The following is a 19,943-nucleotide window of genomic DNA, read 5'->3' as shown; positions in this document are numbered from 1 at the left end:
ACTTAAACTGTGCATATATAATATAAATACTACATCCAGTTTTCAATATAAGAGCTAGTTGACTAATTTGAGTAGATTAAGGAAGTTTGTTAAGTTAGTTATTTGTAATAATTAAGGTGTTATCTTTCCTTGGAATACCCTTGTTAATCAAGTCTCATTTGGTGGAATAATATTTAACATATACAACTACTATAAAGACTACCTTAGAAAACATGGATGATAAATATGAGAAACAAAATGGATTGACATCATATATTTAGGACCAAATTGAAAATCAAACTATTTTCTGGCTGCATCATTTGGTGCGCCAAGTGAAATGATATCATTGTAAAGCCTACAGTAGATGACATAGCAGAACATTGAACTAGACAAAATACCAATGAGGACTACACGAAATCCGGATCTAGAGATGATGATGAGTCTCTCAAGAGATAGAGCTCTTTTATTGGTGAATTATTTCTCTGAGATCTGCATAAAGTAATGTGGTACAACTTTAAGTAATTATTTATATATGCTTTGCTGCTAAAACAGAAACAAGGCAAGGAAATCCCTTTTGATCAAGAGCAATATTATATATAGAAGATTTATTACGTACACAAGTTATCTTCATTTGCAATTTTTATCTTTAAATTTGTCTCCTTCTTTCCACTGTTCTTTTTCTCAATTAAGTTGGCTTTTAATTGAGTCTCAATTTAATTATGACATGCCTTTGCTTCATAATCAAGTAACGTTAATAAGAGACTTTTTGGTTTGGAGATATTAACATGATCAATTCTCTGAAGATACATGGAAAGTAACCAAAGTACGTACACATTGTTCAAATTTGGACAACATGCCACCCCTAATCAATCTTTACTTTAATATAACATATATAGCTTTTCACTTAAGATCTACTTATGTATCTGTCACACGTTTTGCTTTTTCTGTCTCTCTCACTGGTGATGGTTTGCTTAATGGCAAAGCATTCGCATGTTTTGGCTTAATCCAGCTCTTAATTACAATATTAGTTAGTTCATGGCTTAAGGACTTGAAGTAGCACTGAACGGTTGTTAAATATGTTGATTCAGAAGTTATCATTGATAAATTAATTCATGAAATTAATGGATATCTCACAACAACATCAGAAAGCAACCAGCCGGTGAATTAGTTGTTTAATTAAGCAAAAGCAATAGGGCATTTATATTGAGGCTATCTTAAGTAATTAATGACTTAATGTGAGATGACATGTGGATAAAAAAAATCTGAAGTTTAATTAAACTCTCGTAATTAACCAAAAGAGAGAAGTTGACCTTTTTTTTTCCCAAGTACGTGTATCATCTTATTAAAGACAATCTTATTTAACACATTGTTGGATACTAAATATGGGAGTCTTTTACTGTATTATGAGGAGTTAACCTATTCTATTAAACCAAACCCTCATCGGTGACAGTGTTTATAATTTGCATCAGTGATACAAACTTCATAGATCATCATGGGCCTCTTAAAGAACAGTTCAAGAAATTGATAATGGGCCTGCGAATAATCAGGCCATCCATAAGCCCACTACTATAATTTAGGCCTTACATTTTATTACCATTTATTTCCTTCACCACCTAACATTTTTACTTGTGTCTCTGGCATTAACGGTCCCATTTGGCACAAAATATTGAAAATGATGAGTAATGATTGAATTTGATATTAAAAAATTATGTTAAAAGAATATTTAGTATGAATGATTACTTGTTATTTGGATTGGGCAAATTCATATATGTGGGATTGGAAAATATCATGGAGAAATGTGGTATTCCTTAATCTCATCTACATGAGATTAGATAATCCATATAACAAAAGATTACTCATACTAAACACTCTTTAATAGTTTTTTTCAATCCCAATCTCAATCATTACTCTTTATTTTTAATGTTTCGTACTAAACAAGATTAATTAGTAATGTTGAGAGCAGAATAAGCTAAGCATGTTTTTGTATGCATTATTGCACTAGGAAGTGTTTGGATAGAAACCAAACCATGGTTTCAGAAGAGCTTTTATGGATTACAAAGTAAATATGTGGAGGAGGTTACCTCATTTTGCGGAAAAGTACTTTTGAAACTATGGTTTTGGAGCACCCAAACAGGCCCTAAATATAAGGAATGAAATAGAGTACTATTTCACTCCCTCTCTCTTAACATAAGGCATCTCTATTTGACTCAATAGAATTAAAGAAAGTGGTTAAGGAGGTGTTTAGGAACACTCACAAGTATTTTTTTGTAAATCGAAACAAACTCCTTTATATATTTACTTTGTATATCTTAAAATCACTTTTAAAATCATGGTTTAGTTTCTATCTAAATACCCAATTAAATCATTGATTTTGTTTAAAAATAAAATAAAATTTTTTATTTTGCCCATATTTAAATGAAATATTTTCATGCTTATATTTTTTTTCATACCCAAGGACCTTTAATTAGGGGTGACTTGCAATAAAGATCACTAATCTCATTGCAAAAATGTCTTATAATAAGGATCAGAAAGAAAGAGTACATATCGATAGTGTGATTTATCATTTATTGTAAATTTTTTATAACCAAACTAATTTGCCTTTCTTAAGGGGTGTTTGGGGTAACCCAAAAGTGTTTCTAAAAAGTATTTTTTTGCAAATTGAGATAAATTCCTCCACATATTTACTTCGTATACCGTAAAAGTACTTTTAAAATCATGGTTTTGCTTCTATTCAAACACCCTCTTATTAACTTTTAACGTTATTAAATGCTTAAATAGGGCTGTATAAATTATTTAAAATGGCACATTTTAATTTTCTTCCATTGGAAAATGTCATTGAAAATTTGTGTGCGCAACTGCACATGCAATAATTGAGAACAAGTTTATATAATTATCCAATTTTCACACGAACACTATTCTCAGAAAAGTAACTTATTCCATTTCACCTTCCCTTACAATTTGTCATTTTAGCTTATTGACTTCGAAACACCAACTACTCATTACAGGAACTTTTACATTAGTAAACTAAAAACAAAAGAAATTACATACATACACCCACCCCCACAATATTCTCCAACTATACCTTCCCCCAAAATGTAGAATTACACTTCTAAACCCAAAACTAAAGGAAAAAAATTATATCAAAGGACTCAGATCTTCAAAAAAAAAAAAAAAAGGGTTAAACGATCTTAACATTTCTAACTATTTTCAAGAACCAAAGTTGTAATCAAGTTTTAAGAAATTTAGTATTAAATTTTAGAAAATTCATAGCTTAAAATGCTTTATTTTCTAAAATTTAATGACACTTTTCTTAAACAACTATGATTCTTGAAAATAATATAATTTTTAAGATCTTTTAAGCTAACTTTTTTTTTTTGGGAAATCTTGGTCCTTTAATATAACTTTTTTTTTCAAAAATGAAAAACCTACTTTTAGTTTATTTAATTAAGGAGAATTAAGATTGTCATAGATATCGGCTGGAGGAATGAAATGGTCCATGGAGAGTCCTGGAACGTTGAACATAACATCATCGATGGTCCAGATCTCTTCCATTCTGGTTCGGCTATGCTGCATCGACATCTCACCAAATCGGAACACCGTGGCAATGGATCGCCCTCGATGAGCGATCAAGATCCCATCAACGTCTCTATAGTCACCGATGGTGCTGCCTATGGTGGTCTCCCAATACACTGTATCATTATCGTCCGGGCTTTCAATCCTTGTGAGGTGAGAGTCCTCCAAATATATGAGAAGCCCACTCTTTTGACAAAAATACCCATACAATATGTGCCTTATTACCTCAGCGGGACCCTCGCTCCGTTCAACCACAGCCGCACGATCAGCAGATACTTTTAGGACAAAGCAGTCAACGTCTCCGATTCTGTTTTCGCCCAAGCATTGTGCATTCGCAAATAAGCTGGCTGTGCACTTTGGATCCAAACCCTGGGAAAAAAATTAATGAGATCAACTTTACTGTGCACTCACTGTATACTTCTTTGGTTGTTAATATAAGATCTAATTATTAAATTGATTTTAATCCTAAATATAATATCTATTTCTCATATTTATCAATTTTTTTTAAATTACCTTTATGGATACTCTCTTAACCATAATCAAGTAGAAGAGGGAGAAAAGATATTAAGAAAGATGATTATAGTGTTTTAGGAAAAACATATCATATTTCTCATAATTAACTAATTTACCTAACTTTTTAATCTAATTAAGTTAATTAAACAGTTCTTATATTAAGGATTAGAAGAGTACTTATTTTTTAAATTACATCTTACAGTCTTTCACGGTTACCTGCCTATTTAAATTCAAAATAAGAACAAAAGAAAAATTACTATGAAGTCCAAAAAAAAATATAATTATAAAAAGTTTCTAATAACAAATAAAGAGTATAAATCTTGAGTTTCTTAATAATTATTATTGTCGGTCATTAATATAAGAGTTAATTTAATTTTGTTTTAAATATGTAATTTTAATTCATTTTTTCTCATATTTATTTATTTTTCTAATATAGTTATTGTAGTAGCTGTATATATTAAATGTTTCATCAAATGATAATTCTAACTAATACACATTATTAGTAAAGGTATTTTATGAAAAAAATATATTTAGTATAAATCACTATTTCAAATAATTTTTTAATATATTTAAATTAATTAACTAATTTTTATTTTTTTTGTTTCAGTGATCAGGTAATTTTCCCAAATAAAGCAGCAAAAAAAGGAAAAGAGGGGGGGCGGGGTGTAACACGAGGCGGAGGGAGCAGGGAATGGCAGTGCCGGGGTGGTGGGGAATCCCGAGAAGATGAGAGAGGCAATAGGAAGAGGTGGGGGTGTGACGTCAGGAGGAGAGTGACGTGGTAAGCAAGTGTCGTAAAAAGCACAAGTGGGTGACTCTTTCATGTTGGGTAAAGCAAAGGACACTTCCCCACCACTCCCATGCTTCCCTTCTTTCCCATTTCATTTTTGTAATCTTGCTGTCCTTTCTTTATCTTTGTTTGGTACACCGTTCTGTTCCCATTGCTCCTTTGAGTCGCCCCCCCCAAAAAAAAAAAACTGACTCGCATTTTTTTCTGAGATGAGAAAATATTTTATGTAAAAACTACTAAATCATTCCCTTACTATAGGATTTAAATTTTTAAAATTGATTTGTCCTTTTTTAATTTTACAATATTTTACATCAGTTTGACTATAATAAATACATTTTCTTATCACTTTACCTTAACTAATATATTTTTTGTTATTATTTTTTCCTGATACATTTTTCCATTTTTCTCATCACTCATACCTACCACTAATAAATAAAAGCATATTCAGATTTTTTTATATGTTTATTATTTTTAACTAATTTTAATAGTTTTGTAAATGATTTTTAGATTTTATAATAAACCACGGAGCCCAACCCTTAAAAACATACACATTAGTACTCTTTATTTACTAGGGTCGGTTTTGATACGAGGAAATGGAGGAAAGGAAAGGGGAGAAAAAATGGAGAAAAAAATTTAATTAAGTTTGATTTTAAAAAATATAAAAAAATGGCGTTATCGAGTTTATTAAAAAAATTTTCTTTCAATTCCGTGGTACCAAACATTGATAACTTACATCTTCTCATTAGATGCTACAAGATCATATATAGCACTACCTCCAATTTTTAATATAAATGTTTGTTTGACTTTTATTTTGATTCTAATATAAGACCCCAATCTATTTTGTTTTTTATATTTATGTATTTTTTTCAAAATAGTTCTTATAATAATGATATTTCTAGCCAATATATTTGATTAACAATGATATTTTAAAAAAAATAATACCTATTTATTATAAATAACCAACTTAACTAATTTCTTCAATCTATTCAAATTAGTCAACTAGTTTTTACATTAAGAATCAGAAGTAGTATCTTTTATGGGGATCTTATAGGTAGATAATACTAATTCTGATCCTAATTATAAGACCTCCTTTGTAATCTAGAAATTTATGAATTTAGATTAAATTTAAGTAGATTAGAGCCAGTTGATTACTCACATAACCTACATGCGTATATAAATGTATGAGTTTAGATTAAATTTAAGAATTTCAGAAAGGTACGTGTGGAATATTTGCGAAGATACATACCTGAATGATGCGACGGAGAGGGCGTTGGGGGCCTTTGGCGGCGTGGGTGCCGAGCCATGGCGTGTGGCGCCAGGCGATCTTACCGTTACTCCCGGCGATGACCTTATGGCCGGCGACGACGAGCTCCAGGGACCACATTCCGGGGAGCATCTGCCAGAGAACGAAGCAGCCATTCTCGCTGCTTCTCGTCCCAATGCACTTGACGTTCTTGCCGGAGGAGATCTCCGTCTCGCAGCATATCATCTTCACGGCGCCGCTCGCGTACATGTTCCTCATCTCCTTCTGCTGCTTCAAACACCCCGTCGCCGCCAAATACTGCTGTATTATATACTTCGCTATCGACGTTTCCTGTGTTTCAATTTCAATCATTAACAACAAATGTGTTATCCAACACCAACATTTCAATAATGTTGTACTGATTCGTTCCATGCACTACATATACAATGTTCTTGAATCGCTCATCACCATCATCAATGCCCAGTTTATAGAGTACAGATCTCATAAAATGTAGTACATTGCGGAAATGAAGAAAGAGAGAGAACTTACAAAAGGGACGTCTTTGATGAGATGAATGGTTTGGGTAGGGTCATGGGCTAAGGGAATAGGAGCCAAGGGACAACCTAAGACACCAAGAATGAGTCTCAAATCTTGTGTCTTTGCTTGAATTGTGCCATAGAAAGACTGAGCAAAGTTGCCAGAAGGTGATATCTTCTGAGCTTTAAACCATTCTCTGATCACTTCCCATGACTTCTCTTTCTTGCCTCCTTCTTCTTGCATCTCAGGGTCAGGCCCTTCCATTAATGGCGTCAATGGCTGTGGAGCCCAACTCTGCCTCCACCTTCCCTTGGAACCCATGCTTCTGATGAACTTTACTTCTTCTGCTATATGAAACCAGAAAGAAAGGAGGAAGAAGAGGGTATCAGGGTGGAGATGGAGGAGGAGGGAGGAGTATAAAAGGGGGAGACAAAAGGGACAGATGATCTGTAGAGAGAGAGGGTTAAAGCAAGGGGATGTAATTAACAATACAGACTCGCATGTTGGGCTGTCTATTTGCTTTATTCTCATCTTATTTGCTTCGGCACTCGAGCTTTGTCGTTTCTCTTTGATCCTCTCTTTTACTTCTCTTTGTTTATTCTCTCTTGAGCCCCACCCTTTTGATCCATCCATCTCTACTTGCCGTCACTCTCCACTTTTCCCACAAAATTACGCTTCTTTTTAAATTTCGCTGCTGAATTTATACTCCATCGTATATATTCTTTTGTTCTAAGTGTGTCTTCTACTTTATACATACTGAGTGTCAAATTTTAAAATTTTCTTGTAGCAGTAGTGAGAGTTACCAGCTTAGCCTAATTGATACTCAAAATTGCCCTTTCCTCCTCCATATGCAGTCAAACTCATCTCAAAGTTAGTGTGACTTGTGAAAAAAATGGATGGTTTTTGCACAAAAGTTACGCACAAGGTCTCTCACTTAATTTTTTTTATAGACTTTCATTGATCTATGTTCATGTAGAAGAGATCAATCTTGACAAAGTTTTACGTTGACTATTATTGATTGAAAACTTAACACAATCCTCTTCATTTATTTGAGCTTCAGAATGCGCATGAAATATAACTTCAAAAAAAAATGTGATTATTGACAGTGTTTAGAGATGGAACCAGTTTTTTTTGTCGCTAATTATTTTGTCACTAATTGGATTAGCAATAAAAATTATTAGTGGAATATTTTGTTGCTACTCCGTTGAAAATCTGTCGGTAACATTTTGATGCATTGGTTCTTTTTAAAGAAAAATAGAATATATGATTTATTTGTTCTTTTAAAGAAGAATGTAAAGTTACATGTTAACAAATAGATTGTTTGTATATATAAGGACCAAACGATTCGTACTATATATATAGCCGAACTTGTTCGTTAAGTAAGTTGACGGAGTGTTGGTGTTGATTAGTAGCTTTCACCAGCCTCAAATTCTATTGGCTCTTCAAGATAAGCCAAATATGAAGACCTGTGATTTCATGATCGCAACTTTTACCAAACTATATGACATAGTGAAGCTTATAATTAATAAATTATATTGCTTAATTACATTAGTGTGATTGTGTACTGTTGTGAAAATGATGAGTGTTGCTATATATATGAATAACACAGCTGAACTAAAAATTATAATATTCTCAATTGATGGATCAAAATTATTATTAATTCACTTTCTCAAAGTAGATATAAATTTCAAAAGGGCCCCACATATTCCATTATGGGAAAGAGAACACCACCATATGGAATAAGCCTCGCATAGTTTATGATACACTGTAATCACATTATCTTAATTGTTTAATTGTAATCCTTTTCATCTTTTTCTTTTCTGGAAATGTCTCTTGCTTCTTCTTGTGTCATTCTTATAATCAACAAGTTTAAATATAGCTACAACCACACAATTATTTCACAATATTGCCAAATTAATGCCTAATATATAGTGTTTTATGAGCGTGATTCAATTTATAGAATTGAATAAATTCATATTAAATTAAAAATATGGAGCATGATTTACACAGATAATCACGTGGCTAAAGAAGCTTTTTTTTTTTTAATTTTTTATGATACAGAGTTGGTAGGATCATTAGTAATATTAAATCATATGGATCCTATCCCAAAGCAATGGGACAAATCTACATATATCTTCTTTTGAGATATAAACTAGCTAATATATATAGTGTACTAATCTATTAATCTCATCCAATGTTACTATCATATTTTTGTTTTGAATCTTTTCTCAAATCCCAACCAATATTAACCTTGCCTCGTCATTACACCACCTTCCTTTCATCCTAGTAGCACTATCAAACTTGCATGAGTAGATTTGAGTTAAAAAAAAAAAATTCATAGGAATTTTAATTTTTATCCTTAACGCTATTTTTTATTGGTGCTATTTTACTATTCCAACCAATATTCGAAGGGTAAATTGTTTAACCGATGACCCGCAATTTTTAATTGCAAACAGCATAGTCCTAGTTAAATTTATAATTTATTTTTTCAGACAATTTAGTTATACTATTAATAATTTCTTCTTTATTTATCTCATTCTTTTTTTTTTTTGGCTAAAGCATATGTATCTTCTTATTGGAGCCAATCCTATTCGAGGCACTATCGAGTACTAAATGTGGACACCTTTTCCAGCAGATATTCAAATTTTGATTTGCCACGTTGTGAGGGATTAGTCCCTTCTACTAGACCCAACCTTATTGGTTTATTTATCTCATTCTGCTGTATTGTTGTGAAGTTTCTCCAACTTTTTTTTTGGGGCCAAAGTGAAGTTTCCCCAACTAAAACTAAAAAAGAAAAGTAGTCAATTGACTCCATAATCTGTCCATTATTATCAATCCTTTTTTATTTGACGGCTTTCCCCACACCATCTTGTCTTGTCTTAATGCGAATATTAGGAAGAATGTTACATCAGTTAATAATAATAGAGACAAAGATCCATTAATTAGGTGGGTAAAGTTATTTATTTTTTCCTTTATAATAAAAAGAAGAAGAAGACAATAAGTGAGTGATGAGTTATAGAGAAAGGAGGAAGATCTTGTAAGCTAAGAAGTGCTTTTTTGCAGAAAGAAGGATGAAGAGTTTCTTTCACATTTGGTTGAAGAGGCCACATCCATAACCACATCCATATGTATGCATGTATCCATCTTTTTTCACTTTGTTCACAAATCCACATCCTCTACCATATCCATTTCCCCTCTATATTATATCCATTTATATACTCTTAACACACACAGAAGCTTGATTATACTATTCTGATTTTATTTATAAGTCATTTTTAATATGTTTCATACACATAAAAAACATTAAACTTAATTAACTATCATTTAAAATTTAATAAATTTTTAATTTTATCTTTATGTAATATACATTATATCTTATTAGAACAAAGTCAGCATAATATTAAATAAAGGGTAAAATTGTACATTCTTATAAAATTGTTCTCTTTCTACTTTATAAATAGGACCAAAAAATTATTTATCTCTCTATTTTATAAATAGGATCAGTAGAGCACATATTTAAACTTTGATTTGTGTGAATATAATCTTCATAACTCTTGAAAACTTGATAATAAATAAACATATAAACTTTTTTTTTGGCCTTAATCAAGATGTAAACTTTCAAACTTATGTAATATAACTCTATGATAGTTTTAATTTGTCACTATTTTTTTGTCATATTTTGAGAGTTAACTTTAATATGGGTTGAAAAATATTCAACGGATCTCGTAGTTATATATAGATACAATATAAGTATATAAAAAATCAATAATTTATTGTTTTTGGCAAAGATATAATTTTTTATTTCTTAAATTGATTTTGTCACTTTTGATCAGATTTTATCCCCCATATACTGTTTAGTTGCTCGCTTAGTTTTAGTTTAAGTTCAACTTTTTTCCCCCTTTTAATGTTGCTTTAAACTACACACACACAGAAACCCTCAAGCCGTTAGTGTCTGAGTCACTGTAGATCTAATTAGACATAAAACGTAGCTAAATGAAATTAAAATTTTATGCTTAAGTAGTCAAAGTCCTTCAATTAAGATCGAAGTCAGTCAGATAGTTCCCCGTATCTTGTGATTTTTTTTTTCAAAAAAAAAAAAAAAGAACAAGAAAGAAAATAAACAGTACATGATCTACTGAAGTGATAACAAGTGTCTAAAAGTTGGCAAGGAGTTATTAAAGTTTGAAAAATAAATTCCTGTTTCTGCCTTGTATATAATTTACCCTTTAATACCTTTTTGTATTTCCAAAAACACTATTAGCTTTGTGACTGTCTTCTTTCCCTTTGTTTATTTTTTGATTCAGAGACTTTTTTTTTTTTAATTTTTCAAAGATGACTTTAACCAGAATAAATTTGAGTACGTGCTGCCTTCTGATTTTGCAGATACTGATTTTTTCCCCTCAAAAGAAAGAAAAACCAAACATTGAATCGCACGATAAAGTACTCGTGTGTTTCACGCATTACATGCCCTTTTGATGTAAAAGCTTCACTCGGTATTGATCCTTTAAGTATCAATCTTAGACGGTCCTAAATATAAGATTTATTTTCTACTATAATTTAGGAAAAAAAACACTAAAATACCCTCAAAATTACTAAATGATAAAAGAGGGTAGGTAAATTTTAAAATTCCAATTCAGACCCCAGGTACTATTTTAGAATTGTCAAATGTTGTAAAATTACACAAATGCCTTTTACTTTTTTTTTATTACTTTTTTTAAATACTGCCACATCAGCAATTCCGGCCGTCGGAGCTCCGACGCCGGCGACCAACCACCGGAGCTCCGGCGACCGGTTACCGGAGTTCCAATGACTACTCTTTCTTATATATTGACTACTCTTTTTTAGCTATTGACGACATTTATTTTTGAACTTTGATGACACGTTACCGGAACTCCGGTGACTGGTCAGGGGAGCTCTAGTGATTACTCTTTTTTATGTATTGACTACTCTTTTTTAGCTATTGACTACATTTATTTTTAAATTCTGATGACTACTCTTGCTAAGCTATTGACTACTCTAATAATGCGATTTACTACTCTTGTGTAGCCAATAGCTATATAAAAATATTCATTGAAACTTTGAAAACAAAAGCTGTCAATAGTTAAAATAGAGTAGTCAATAGCTATATGGAAGTAGTCACCGACAGTAAGGACAATGTTGTTATTTTACAAGATTTGAAAATTCCAAAATGGTACCTGGGGTCTGAATTGGAATTTTAAAATTTACGTATCCTAATTTGTCATTTAATAATTTTGAGGGTATTTTACTGTTTTTTTCCCTATAATTTACTCGTTCCAGAGCATACTTATTTTACACACAAATTTAAATAATAAAAATTATTCTGACGAACCTTGTTTATGATTAAAACCAAGAGGTTATTGTTTTTTTTAAACAAGGGTATAAAAGAGAATTTTAATAGATGCTAAACCAAGAGGTTATTGTTTTTTCGATATATAAAATTGAGAAAACCCTAAAAAGATAATTGTAAATGAAGACAAAAATATTTTAATTAATTATAATTATATCTTGCTATAATACAAATTATTTAATCTTCTTTTCAAATTGTGGGTAAAATGTAGAGGGAAGAATATGGATCCAGGCCAGTTGGGCCACTCATTTATCTTTTTGGTGTAAAAGGGCTTTTGGGCTCAATCCTTAGAAGCCCCCTAAAAACTGGCTCGAGCTTTGGCTACCTGTTTAAACTTGGTTTATTTCTTTTCTTCAAATTTTTAAGCAGTCTACTTGGATCAAATATTTTACTTTTTTGTAACAAAAATATATTTTATTTTCCGATGATGAAGAAAAGGACTAAAAAAAATATCGAACTTGTATTTTAAATTTGGACTTTGGTAATTTATATGTTGTCTCTCTCAAGACTGGTACTTGTATTATTCATTTTGGATTTTAATTTATTCTTTTGGAATTTATATACGTATTATGATAATAAGAAATTAAATTTCTCCTAAAAATAAGTATTCTGGCTTTAGAAGCCATAACAACCCATATGCGCCGCTGTTTGCTCTAATTGCCAGGTTAAGGTTTTGACATTATGAAATAGGAATGGTAGTTATTTGTCATTTGATACACCCATAAATTAAAAAAAAAGTAATTTTTCTGTTCAATATAAGAGATTGTTGAAGTTTTAGTTTAGTTTTAAATGTAAAATTTTAATTAATTTTGCCTCCAATATTTATCTTTTTTGTCTCAAAGTAATTCTTATGGTGATTATACAAGGTTGTTGCTTGTTATCAAATTGATGAGGTTCGTTGTTAATACTAACTACTAATACATAGTTACTTCTAAGGTTTTAAATATAAAATCTATTTTATAATGTAAATTATATTATAAAATGGGTCTTATATTTAGGATAGAAAAAATATACTCCTCCGGTCCTAATTATAAGACCCAATTGACTTGTTTGAGGAAATTAAGGAAGTAAGTTAAGTTGGTTATTTATAATAAATAAGTGTTGTCATTCCTAAAATATCCTTGCTAATTAAATATATTGGCTAAAACTATTATTATTAGAAGGATTATCTTGAAAAAAAATGTATAAATATAAGAGACAAAATGAATTGGGTCTTATAATTAGAACCAAATAAAAAGTCAAATTGGGTCTTATAATAAGGACCGGAAGAGTATATAAATTAAACTTGTATGACTAAGGCCTTTTAAAGTACAGCAGATAAATAGCTAAGATCGAAACATAGGACCGGAGGAGCATCACTTGATGTCGAATGTTGTAACTTCTATTTTCTGGCCAAAAATATCTGTAACATTTTTCGATTGTTATACCAAACATACTATTTAATCTTTTTTATTACAGTCCCAATATTATTACACACTGTATGAATCTGAAACATATAAAAAAAATATGACGTGAACTGCTGCTCAAAACAGAAAACTCCTAGGCAATATATATGAAATAAAGCATCGAATGAATCATGGAATTGCAGAGATATATGTATAAAACATTAGTTTGGCTCCTCTCTCTGATTCCAAAAATATGCGCCAAGAATTTTTGAACACAAATATGCTGTAAGCCTATACTTAAAAAAATGATGATATAATATAATGAAACAAATCCCAGAAAACCAATGGGATTCTACTTTGCCTCATTGGCTCAAGATATTTTACCATTTGAAGAAAACAATTTCCCATGTGCGCTGTTTTACACACACACACAAAATTTTTGAGGTTAGTTAAATGAAAATATAATATTGTAGAATTGAAAAGGGGGGACTAATTAAAATTGTGTATATGTCGAGGAACACAGAGAGATTATCTCTTCTAGGGTTCCATAGGTACAGTCCTTGTATTTATCATATAAAACGCATTGGCCACTAATTATTTCAGGCTTCATTAATGATGGTTTTGTCTCTGGCAATTTTATTTGAGGCAAATCTTCCATCTCCAAATGCTCCAACGGTACTGTGTATGCTGCAACTTCATCATGCATGCTTCCATAAGTAGGTACCTCCATATCCTGCACACATTTACTCACACTACATTAACTATTATTGCCAATGCTTATACACAAGATACTCTTGGGTAATTGGTTGTTTTATGGGGGAAAAGTAGTTAGATATATATTGCAATATACCGTTATGATACAAGCTAAGTGTCGGAGTCTAATACTACCTCCGGTCCTTAATATAAGACCCCATTTGACTTTTTGTTTGGTCCTAATTATAAGACCCCAATCCATTTTGTTTCTCATATTTATACATTTTTTTCCAAAATAGTCCTTCTAATAATGATAGTTCTAACCAATACACTTAATTAGCAAGGATATTTTAGGAATGACAACACTTATTTATTACAAATAACTAACTTAACTTACTTCCTTAATCTCCTCAAATAAGTTAACTGGGTCTTATAATTAGGACCGGAGGTAGTAATAAACAAAAACATATCCTGAGCAAAAAAAAAAAAAAGAAGTTATATGTGCTCAATTTTGAAATGTACGTGCTTTATACGAGGAAATCAAATGGGGAGGAAACACATGTTTACTTTGGAAACGTTTTGGTGAGCTAGTCAAAAAGTAGTTATTGGGGATGGTGAAGAAAAGCTATAAGCATGGTCCAAGTGATTTTTCAGAGGAAGAGCTTTGCGAAAAGATATGAGCTTCATCACATACTTCCACTTCCGTAACTTTAAGATCAAAGAACCAACTAAAACTCACAAATTATGTGGACCACTTACTTGCAATTACGGCACATAAATCTGTAGTAAAATTTCATTGACACATCATAAAGATGCAAAGTCTGTACTTTGAGAGTTTATACTTCAATGGTTTAAAACGAAGGTTTGGCAGTTAAGTCATATGTAAGCTAAGCTGATGATAAACCATGGAGATTAATTAGCTAAGACATAAAGTGAAATTTAAATCAAAGGAAGCCCACCTGAAACAGATTTGATGGGTCCTCCATTATGCCCAGCTGAGAATACGTGATCTTAGCTGCGCTGTTTGCTTCATCACAAGTGAATTGTGCTTGAAAATCATCTACCATACCAGTTTCAGTATGTGTTCCTTGAGTGAGATCCGAACAAGAAGCATCACAATTAGGAAATTTATTATTAGCATGATCATGATGATAATTTGCAACTGTATCATCTTCCTCTTCTGCTGATCCTACAGATTCCTTCTTTGCTTCCTTAGCTTTGTCTTTTTCTTTAGGTGATTCCGAGGTTTGGATCGTCTTCTTGAAGATGCGACACAATGAGTATGAATCCTGTGATCATTATAAGTTTGTTTATGATTAAACATACGGAAGCAAGAAAAGTATATAATAGCATAGAATCAGAAAATTAAAGAGGTTTTAGAAAGAGTGAATACGAAAAGTATAAAGGGCTGTCGAGAATATCACTCCAGTGCATGGATCTGATGAATTCTTCCATCGTTATGATCGTAATTCATAGCAACATAAAGTTCTAAAATCATAAAGAGAAAGCCATGTGCATCGATCCTCATGCAACACAGTTCAAAACATACTCTTTATACTCTATATTCAAGCTAAACAGATGTGGACTTGACTTATGACACCATCTTTAACTTTTTTTTAACCTAAGACTACGCAAAATTATTGCTGTTAAAAGATGAAAAATGAGACTGTAAAGCAAAGTAGTACACTTAGTGAGGATTATGAGGAAACTTTAATTTGGTGCCTTTTTAGGTTTCTTCTCTCAATCATTATCAACTGTACTTCTGAAGCAGAAAACAGAAGACTCCCCTAGCATGACAACCAAGTACAGTTTTGTTAACTTCTTATTAATTACTCCTTCAATCCAAAAACCCTAATATACACACACACATATATATACGCTATATATCCATTCCTCTCTTTCTTCTTCTTCTTCTTCAGTACTGCAGGTTTAAACATACCTTCAAAGATGAGAAAACACTTGCTGGTTCTGAATCAATGAGGCGATACTCATGCATAAGCCAATTGGTTCTTATGCCATGAGGAGCTCTACCTCTATAATACACCAACGTCTTCTTCACCCCAACAGATCGCTTTTGAGAACTCACTGGCCTATCTTTCCCTGTGGCTTTCCAATAACCAGATCTTGTGGCCCTGTTAGTTCTTGAACCATTTGGGTACTTTCTATCCCTTGGACTGTAGAAGTACCACTCCATATCTTTACTTGGCAAGAATGACTTGTCTGCAGGTTATTTCTGGTCGTCTCAGATAGATACACCATAGGATGGTTTATATAAATATAACTAATTAACAATTTAAAAGAACAATGAAAAAGAAGTTGCTAGAAAGAATTCATATACATATATGTACCTGGCAAATCCCAAGGTTCATGCTTGTATAGATCAACTTCAGGGATTATATGGAGCTCTATTGAGCGACCTGTTATTTTTCTTTCTAGGTAGTAAGAAACAAGTTCTTCATCTGTTGGATGGAACCGAAATCCAGGTGGGAGAGTACTCGCTGGAGCCATTATTGCAGTCCTAGAGAAGAGACGAGAGAGAGAGAGAGAGATCAGAGAGATATTTATATATGTGAAGTCTATATTGTGAACCAAACCGGCTTGTACGACAGCGAACTATATATAGGCCCCGCTTGAAATCAAAATGTTGGGATTTTCCCTTGAAATCACATTATGTTGATGCACTATAAATGAAGCGGATAGAGATCGATGTGGTTTGTTCTGTAATTAAAAGGAGCATTGAGGGGCTATTTAAAAAAGGGATATTGTTTTTGGCTTTTGGCGGGATTCCAATACATGTGAAACTAGTTTTTATCTAGACACGCAGTTTACCATTTCTTTCTCGTCTGATCACTCTAGCAAATCAAATTTTTGGCAAGGAAGGAAGATTTGTTTCCATCAAGGTAGAATATTTATAGATCGACGGTTCCTAACTAAATTTTTGAAGGAGATATATATATTTGTATAGAATATTGAATTTAAACATTTAACTATTAATTAAAATATATTACCTTCTGTTCTTAATACAAGAGCTAGTTTGACTCTTAATTTGGTCTTAAATATAAGATTCTAATATATTTTGTCTTTCATATTTATATATATTTTTTCACAATAATTCTTGAAGTAGTTGCACATGTTAAATGTTCTATCAAATGATAGTTTTAGCTAATACACATTATTAGCGAGGGTATTTTAGCAAAGACAATATCTATTTATTACAATTAACTAACCTAGTTAATCTTTTAGTTTTTTCAAATTAATTAACTAGGTTTTATATTAAGAACCAAAAGTAATTTATTTTTCATGGTCCAAACTGAGTGACTCATTTATTTACTCATTGGGTAAGCATTTATGATATACTCCCTCCGATTCAAAATATAAGTTAAACTTTGTTGGAGGGATTTGATTTTTTTTATTTATAAGATCACATTCTCTTTTGTGTAAGTATTTAATAAGTTTTTTTCAATTTTATCCCCATGTATTCTCTTTCTTCTTTGATTTATTTATTACATCTTTTACTTATTTTTTACGTTAATAAAGTCACATTTAATTTGGGGAAAAAATGCATTACATATTTATTATTTTAAATTGATTTTAACTAATTTCTTAATTAACGTAAATAAATAAAGTTTATCTTATATTTTGAACAGGAAGAGTAGTATCTTCTAATATTGTGAATCCTGAAATAATAGTGTCTAAGAACACAAATAAACGTGTTTTTTTTTTTGGGGATGATATCTTGGGGTGTTCAGGATACCATGCTTAATTTTATATTATTAACACAATACTTACGGAGGAGAACAAGGTATGGAATCTCATACGTATAGTATAACATCAAGTGCAAGCAAGGAATATACGTCATCTGTACTATCCAAGTGAAATAATTGTGGCTTGTCAATTTTTAGGATCAAGAAAATTATAGGAGCTCTTGAATTTAATATTTAATTTATCCCAGTGGAGATTGAAACTTTAACTAATTATATATTGTAATGTGACATTTACTTTAAACAAAATTACTTGGAAGTGCGATCACAGATCTGTCGAGATATGTGAACTATTATTCCTAACAGATGGTATATATTAAAGCCAAGCCTATCGTCCCCAAACACAATTGATGATATAGATTAAGAAAATTAATTAAATTGATTATTTGTAAAAATTAAATATAACCTCTATTAATTGCATAAATTGATGTGGGTAATTAATAGAGGTAGTTTAAAAAATTAAAATAACAAATATACGAGACAAAGTAAAGAGAGCATTCACTAGAAGGAGTGTAGTTTTTTTAATGGACCAAGCTAGTGAATATTGCAAGGCTTTTTAGTCAGTAATATATTACTCAATTATGAGACTTTTTCATAAAATTATGATATATCTTGTTTGCTTTGTTATTTTTGTTTTTGTTTTTGGCTTCATGTCTGCTATATGTATATATATTTTGAGAGAGAGAGAGAGAGAGAGCATGAATGAGTTAGAAGTGGAAGGCGTGCTAGATGAATAGGGAACATATAATTAATTAAGTAGAATAATGAAATATATAAATTGTTTTTAAACCATGTGTAAAAGAGAATCGATGTATTAATTAATATTCCTATGAACAGAAAAAATAATAAAGCAGCACAATAAAAGTGTTTAAGCACGTTGCAAAGCCGTTGCATTGCCAATAAATTATATCCAAAGGTGGATATTTTTTCTTTTGGTCCATATTAGAGCATAGACACTAAGTTTTGTTGGCTTTGCTTTTCTGCTAAGCTGCGTATCGATCATTAACATTATTATTTAATTCTAAGATTTTGTACAAGATAGATTTGCGGCTTCTTCTGCCATATAGCTTTATGATCCAATACAGATATTTAACCAATTATACACTAATTATTAGTAATTATTTTGTAATACTACCTCCGGTCCTTAATATAAGATCTCGTTTGACTTTTATTTTGGTTTTAAATATAAGACTCCAATCCATTTTATCTTTTATATTTATTTATCTTTTTCAAAGATATTCCTTCTAATAATTGTAGTTCTAACTAATAAATTAAATTTGATTAGCAAAGATATTTTAGGAAAGACAACACTTACTTATTACAAATAACTAATTTAATTTATTTTCTTAGTTTACTCAAATTAGTCAATTAGCTTTTATATTTAGGATTGGAGGTAGTAGCACATAAAACTTTGGTGAACATGAAAAATAGGACGTAATTAACTAGACCAAGATATGAAATGATGAGACTCTAGCTAGCTCACTAACCTCAAAGTTAAAATATGACCTAAAGTGATAAATTATAAATATAGTAAACATATAGCTAATTTAAAAGAACCCTTTTATCATATGATTCATCGTCAAGCATTGATCTGAAAAATTTAATCTACCTGCCACACACACAATCTCGATCTGTCTTCTTTTTCTTTCTTCTTTGTTGCTCCTTTAATTCTTTTTTAATTTTTTCCTTTGCCATCCAAACTCACTTTTTCTTTACTGTTTTCCTTTGTTCCCCTTATTTAGTGCCCCTTTCCTTAAAATATCATTTTCATTTGGCTAAAGATACTCTCTCTACTTTAATGATTACAACCCAAAATCTTTGACTGTTATATGATCTTTAATACTGTTGTACCGACAAGTAAGGTTGAGATAACTGACTAACCTGTTAGTGTTTCTCTCAGTGTTTGAGCATAATTTATTAAACAAATGTGGTTGTAAAACACTGATAATGAGCTGTTTAACTATCTTTAGAAAAAGATTATCCCTTTCGAGACATATGTAATCTGTTAATTAGAAAGGATTGTGTTACCTGGTGGGATAGCTGGAAATAATTTGTTTTGGGATTGATAAATCTAAATCGATAACACTTTGAGTAACATAGT

The 19,943-nt window shown here is 31.2% G+C and overlaps 2 protein-coding genes across 3 annotated transcripts; both read right to left on the bottom strand.

Moving 5' to 3' along the window:
- Positions 1 to 3,357: 3,357 nt before the first annotated feature.
- On the bottom strand, positions 3,358 to 7,035 carry LOC114742169 (uncharacterized). The gene is made up of 3 exons (XM_028930437.1): positions 6,648 to 7,035; positions 6,102 to 6,449; positions 3,358 to 3,921 (listed from the first exon to the last, which is right to left on the bottom strand). The coding sequence occupies exons 1-3, from the start codon at positions 6,954 to 6,956 to the stop codon at positions 3,424 to 3,426; spliced, it is 1,155 nt and encodes a 384-aa protein (XP_028786270.1). The 5' UTR covers positions 6,957 to 7,035; the 3' UTR covers positions 3,358 to 3,423.
- Positions 7,036 to 13,881: 6,846 nt separating this feature from the next.
- On the bottom strand, positions 13,882 to 16,589 carry LOC114742167 (NAC domain-containing protein 71-like). Of its 2 annotated transcripts, none has more exons than XM_028930433.1 (4): positions 16,430 to 16,589; positions 16,021 to 16,301; positions 15,041 to 15,370; positions 13,882 to 14,121 (listed from the first exon to the last, which is right to left on the bottom strand). In XM_028930433.1, exons 1-4 carry the CDS (start codon positions 16,587 to 16,589, stop codon positions 13,882 to 13,884), a joined length of 1,011 nt encoding a protein of 336 aa, XP_028786266.1. The 2 variants fall into 2 exon arrangements, with proteins under 2 accessions (XP_028786266.1, XP_028786268.1); XM_028930435.1 differs by having other exon boundaries at positions 16,021 to 16,314; positions 16,430 to 16,509.
- Positions 16,590 to 19,943: the final 3,354 nt, after the last annotated feature.

Source organism: Neltuma alba, unplaced genomic scaffold (genome assembly GCF_004799145.2).
Source record: "Neltuma alba isolate B1F8T4 unplaced genomic scaffold, ASM479914v2 tig00003677_pilon, whole genome shotgun sequence".
Classification (NCBI taxonomy): domain Eukaryota; kingdom Viridiplantae; phylum Streptophyta; class Magnoliopsida; order Fabales; family Fabaceae; genus Neltuma; species Neltuma alba.
Note: the sequence above shows the minus strand (reverse complement) of the source record. Positions and strands in the feature narration are given on the sequence as shown.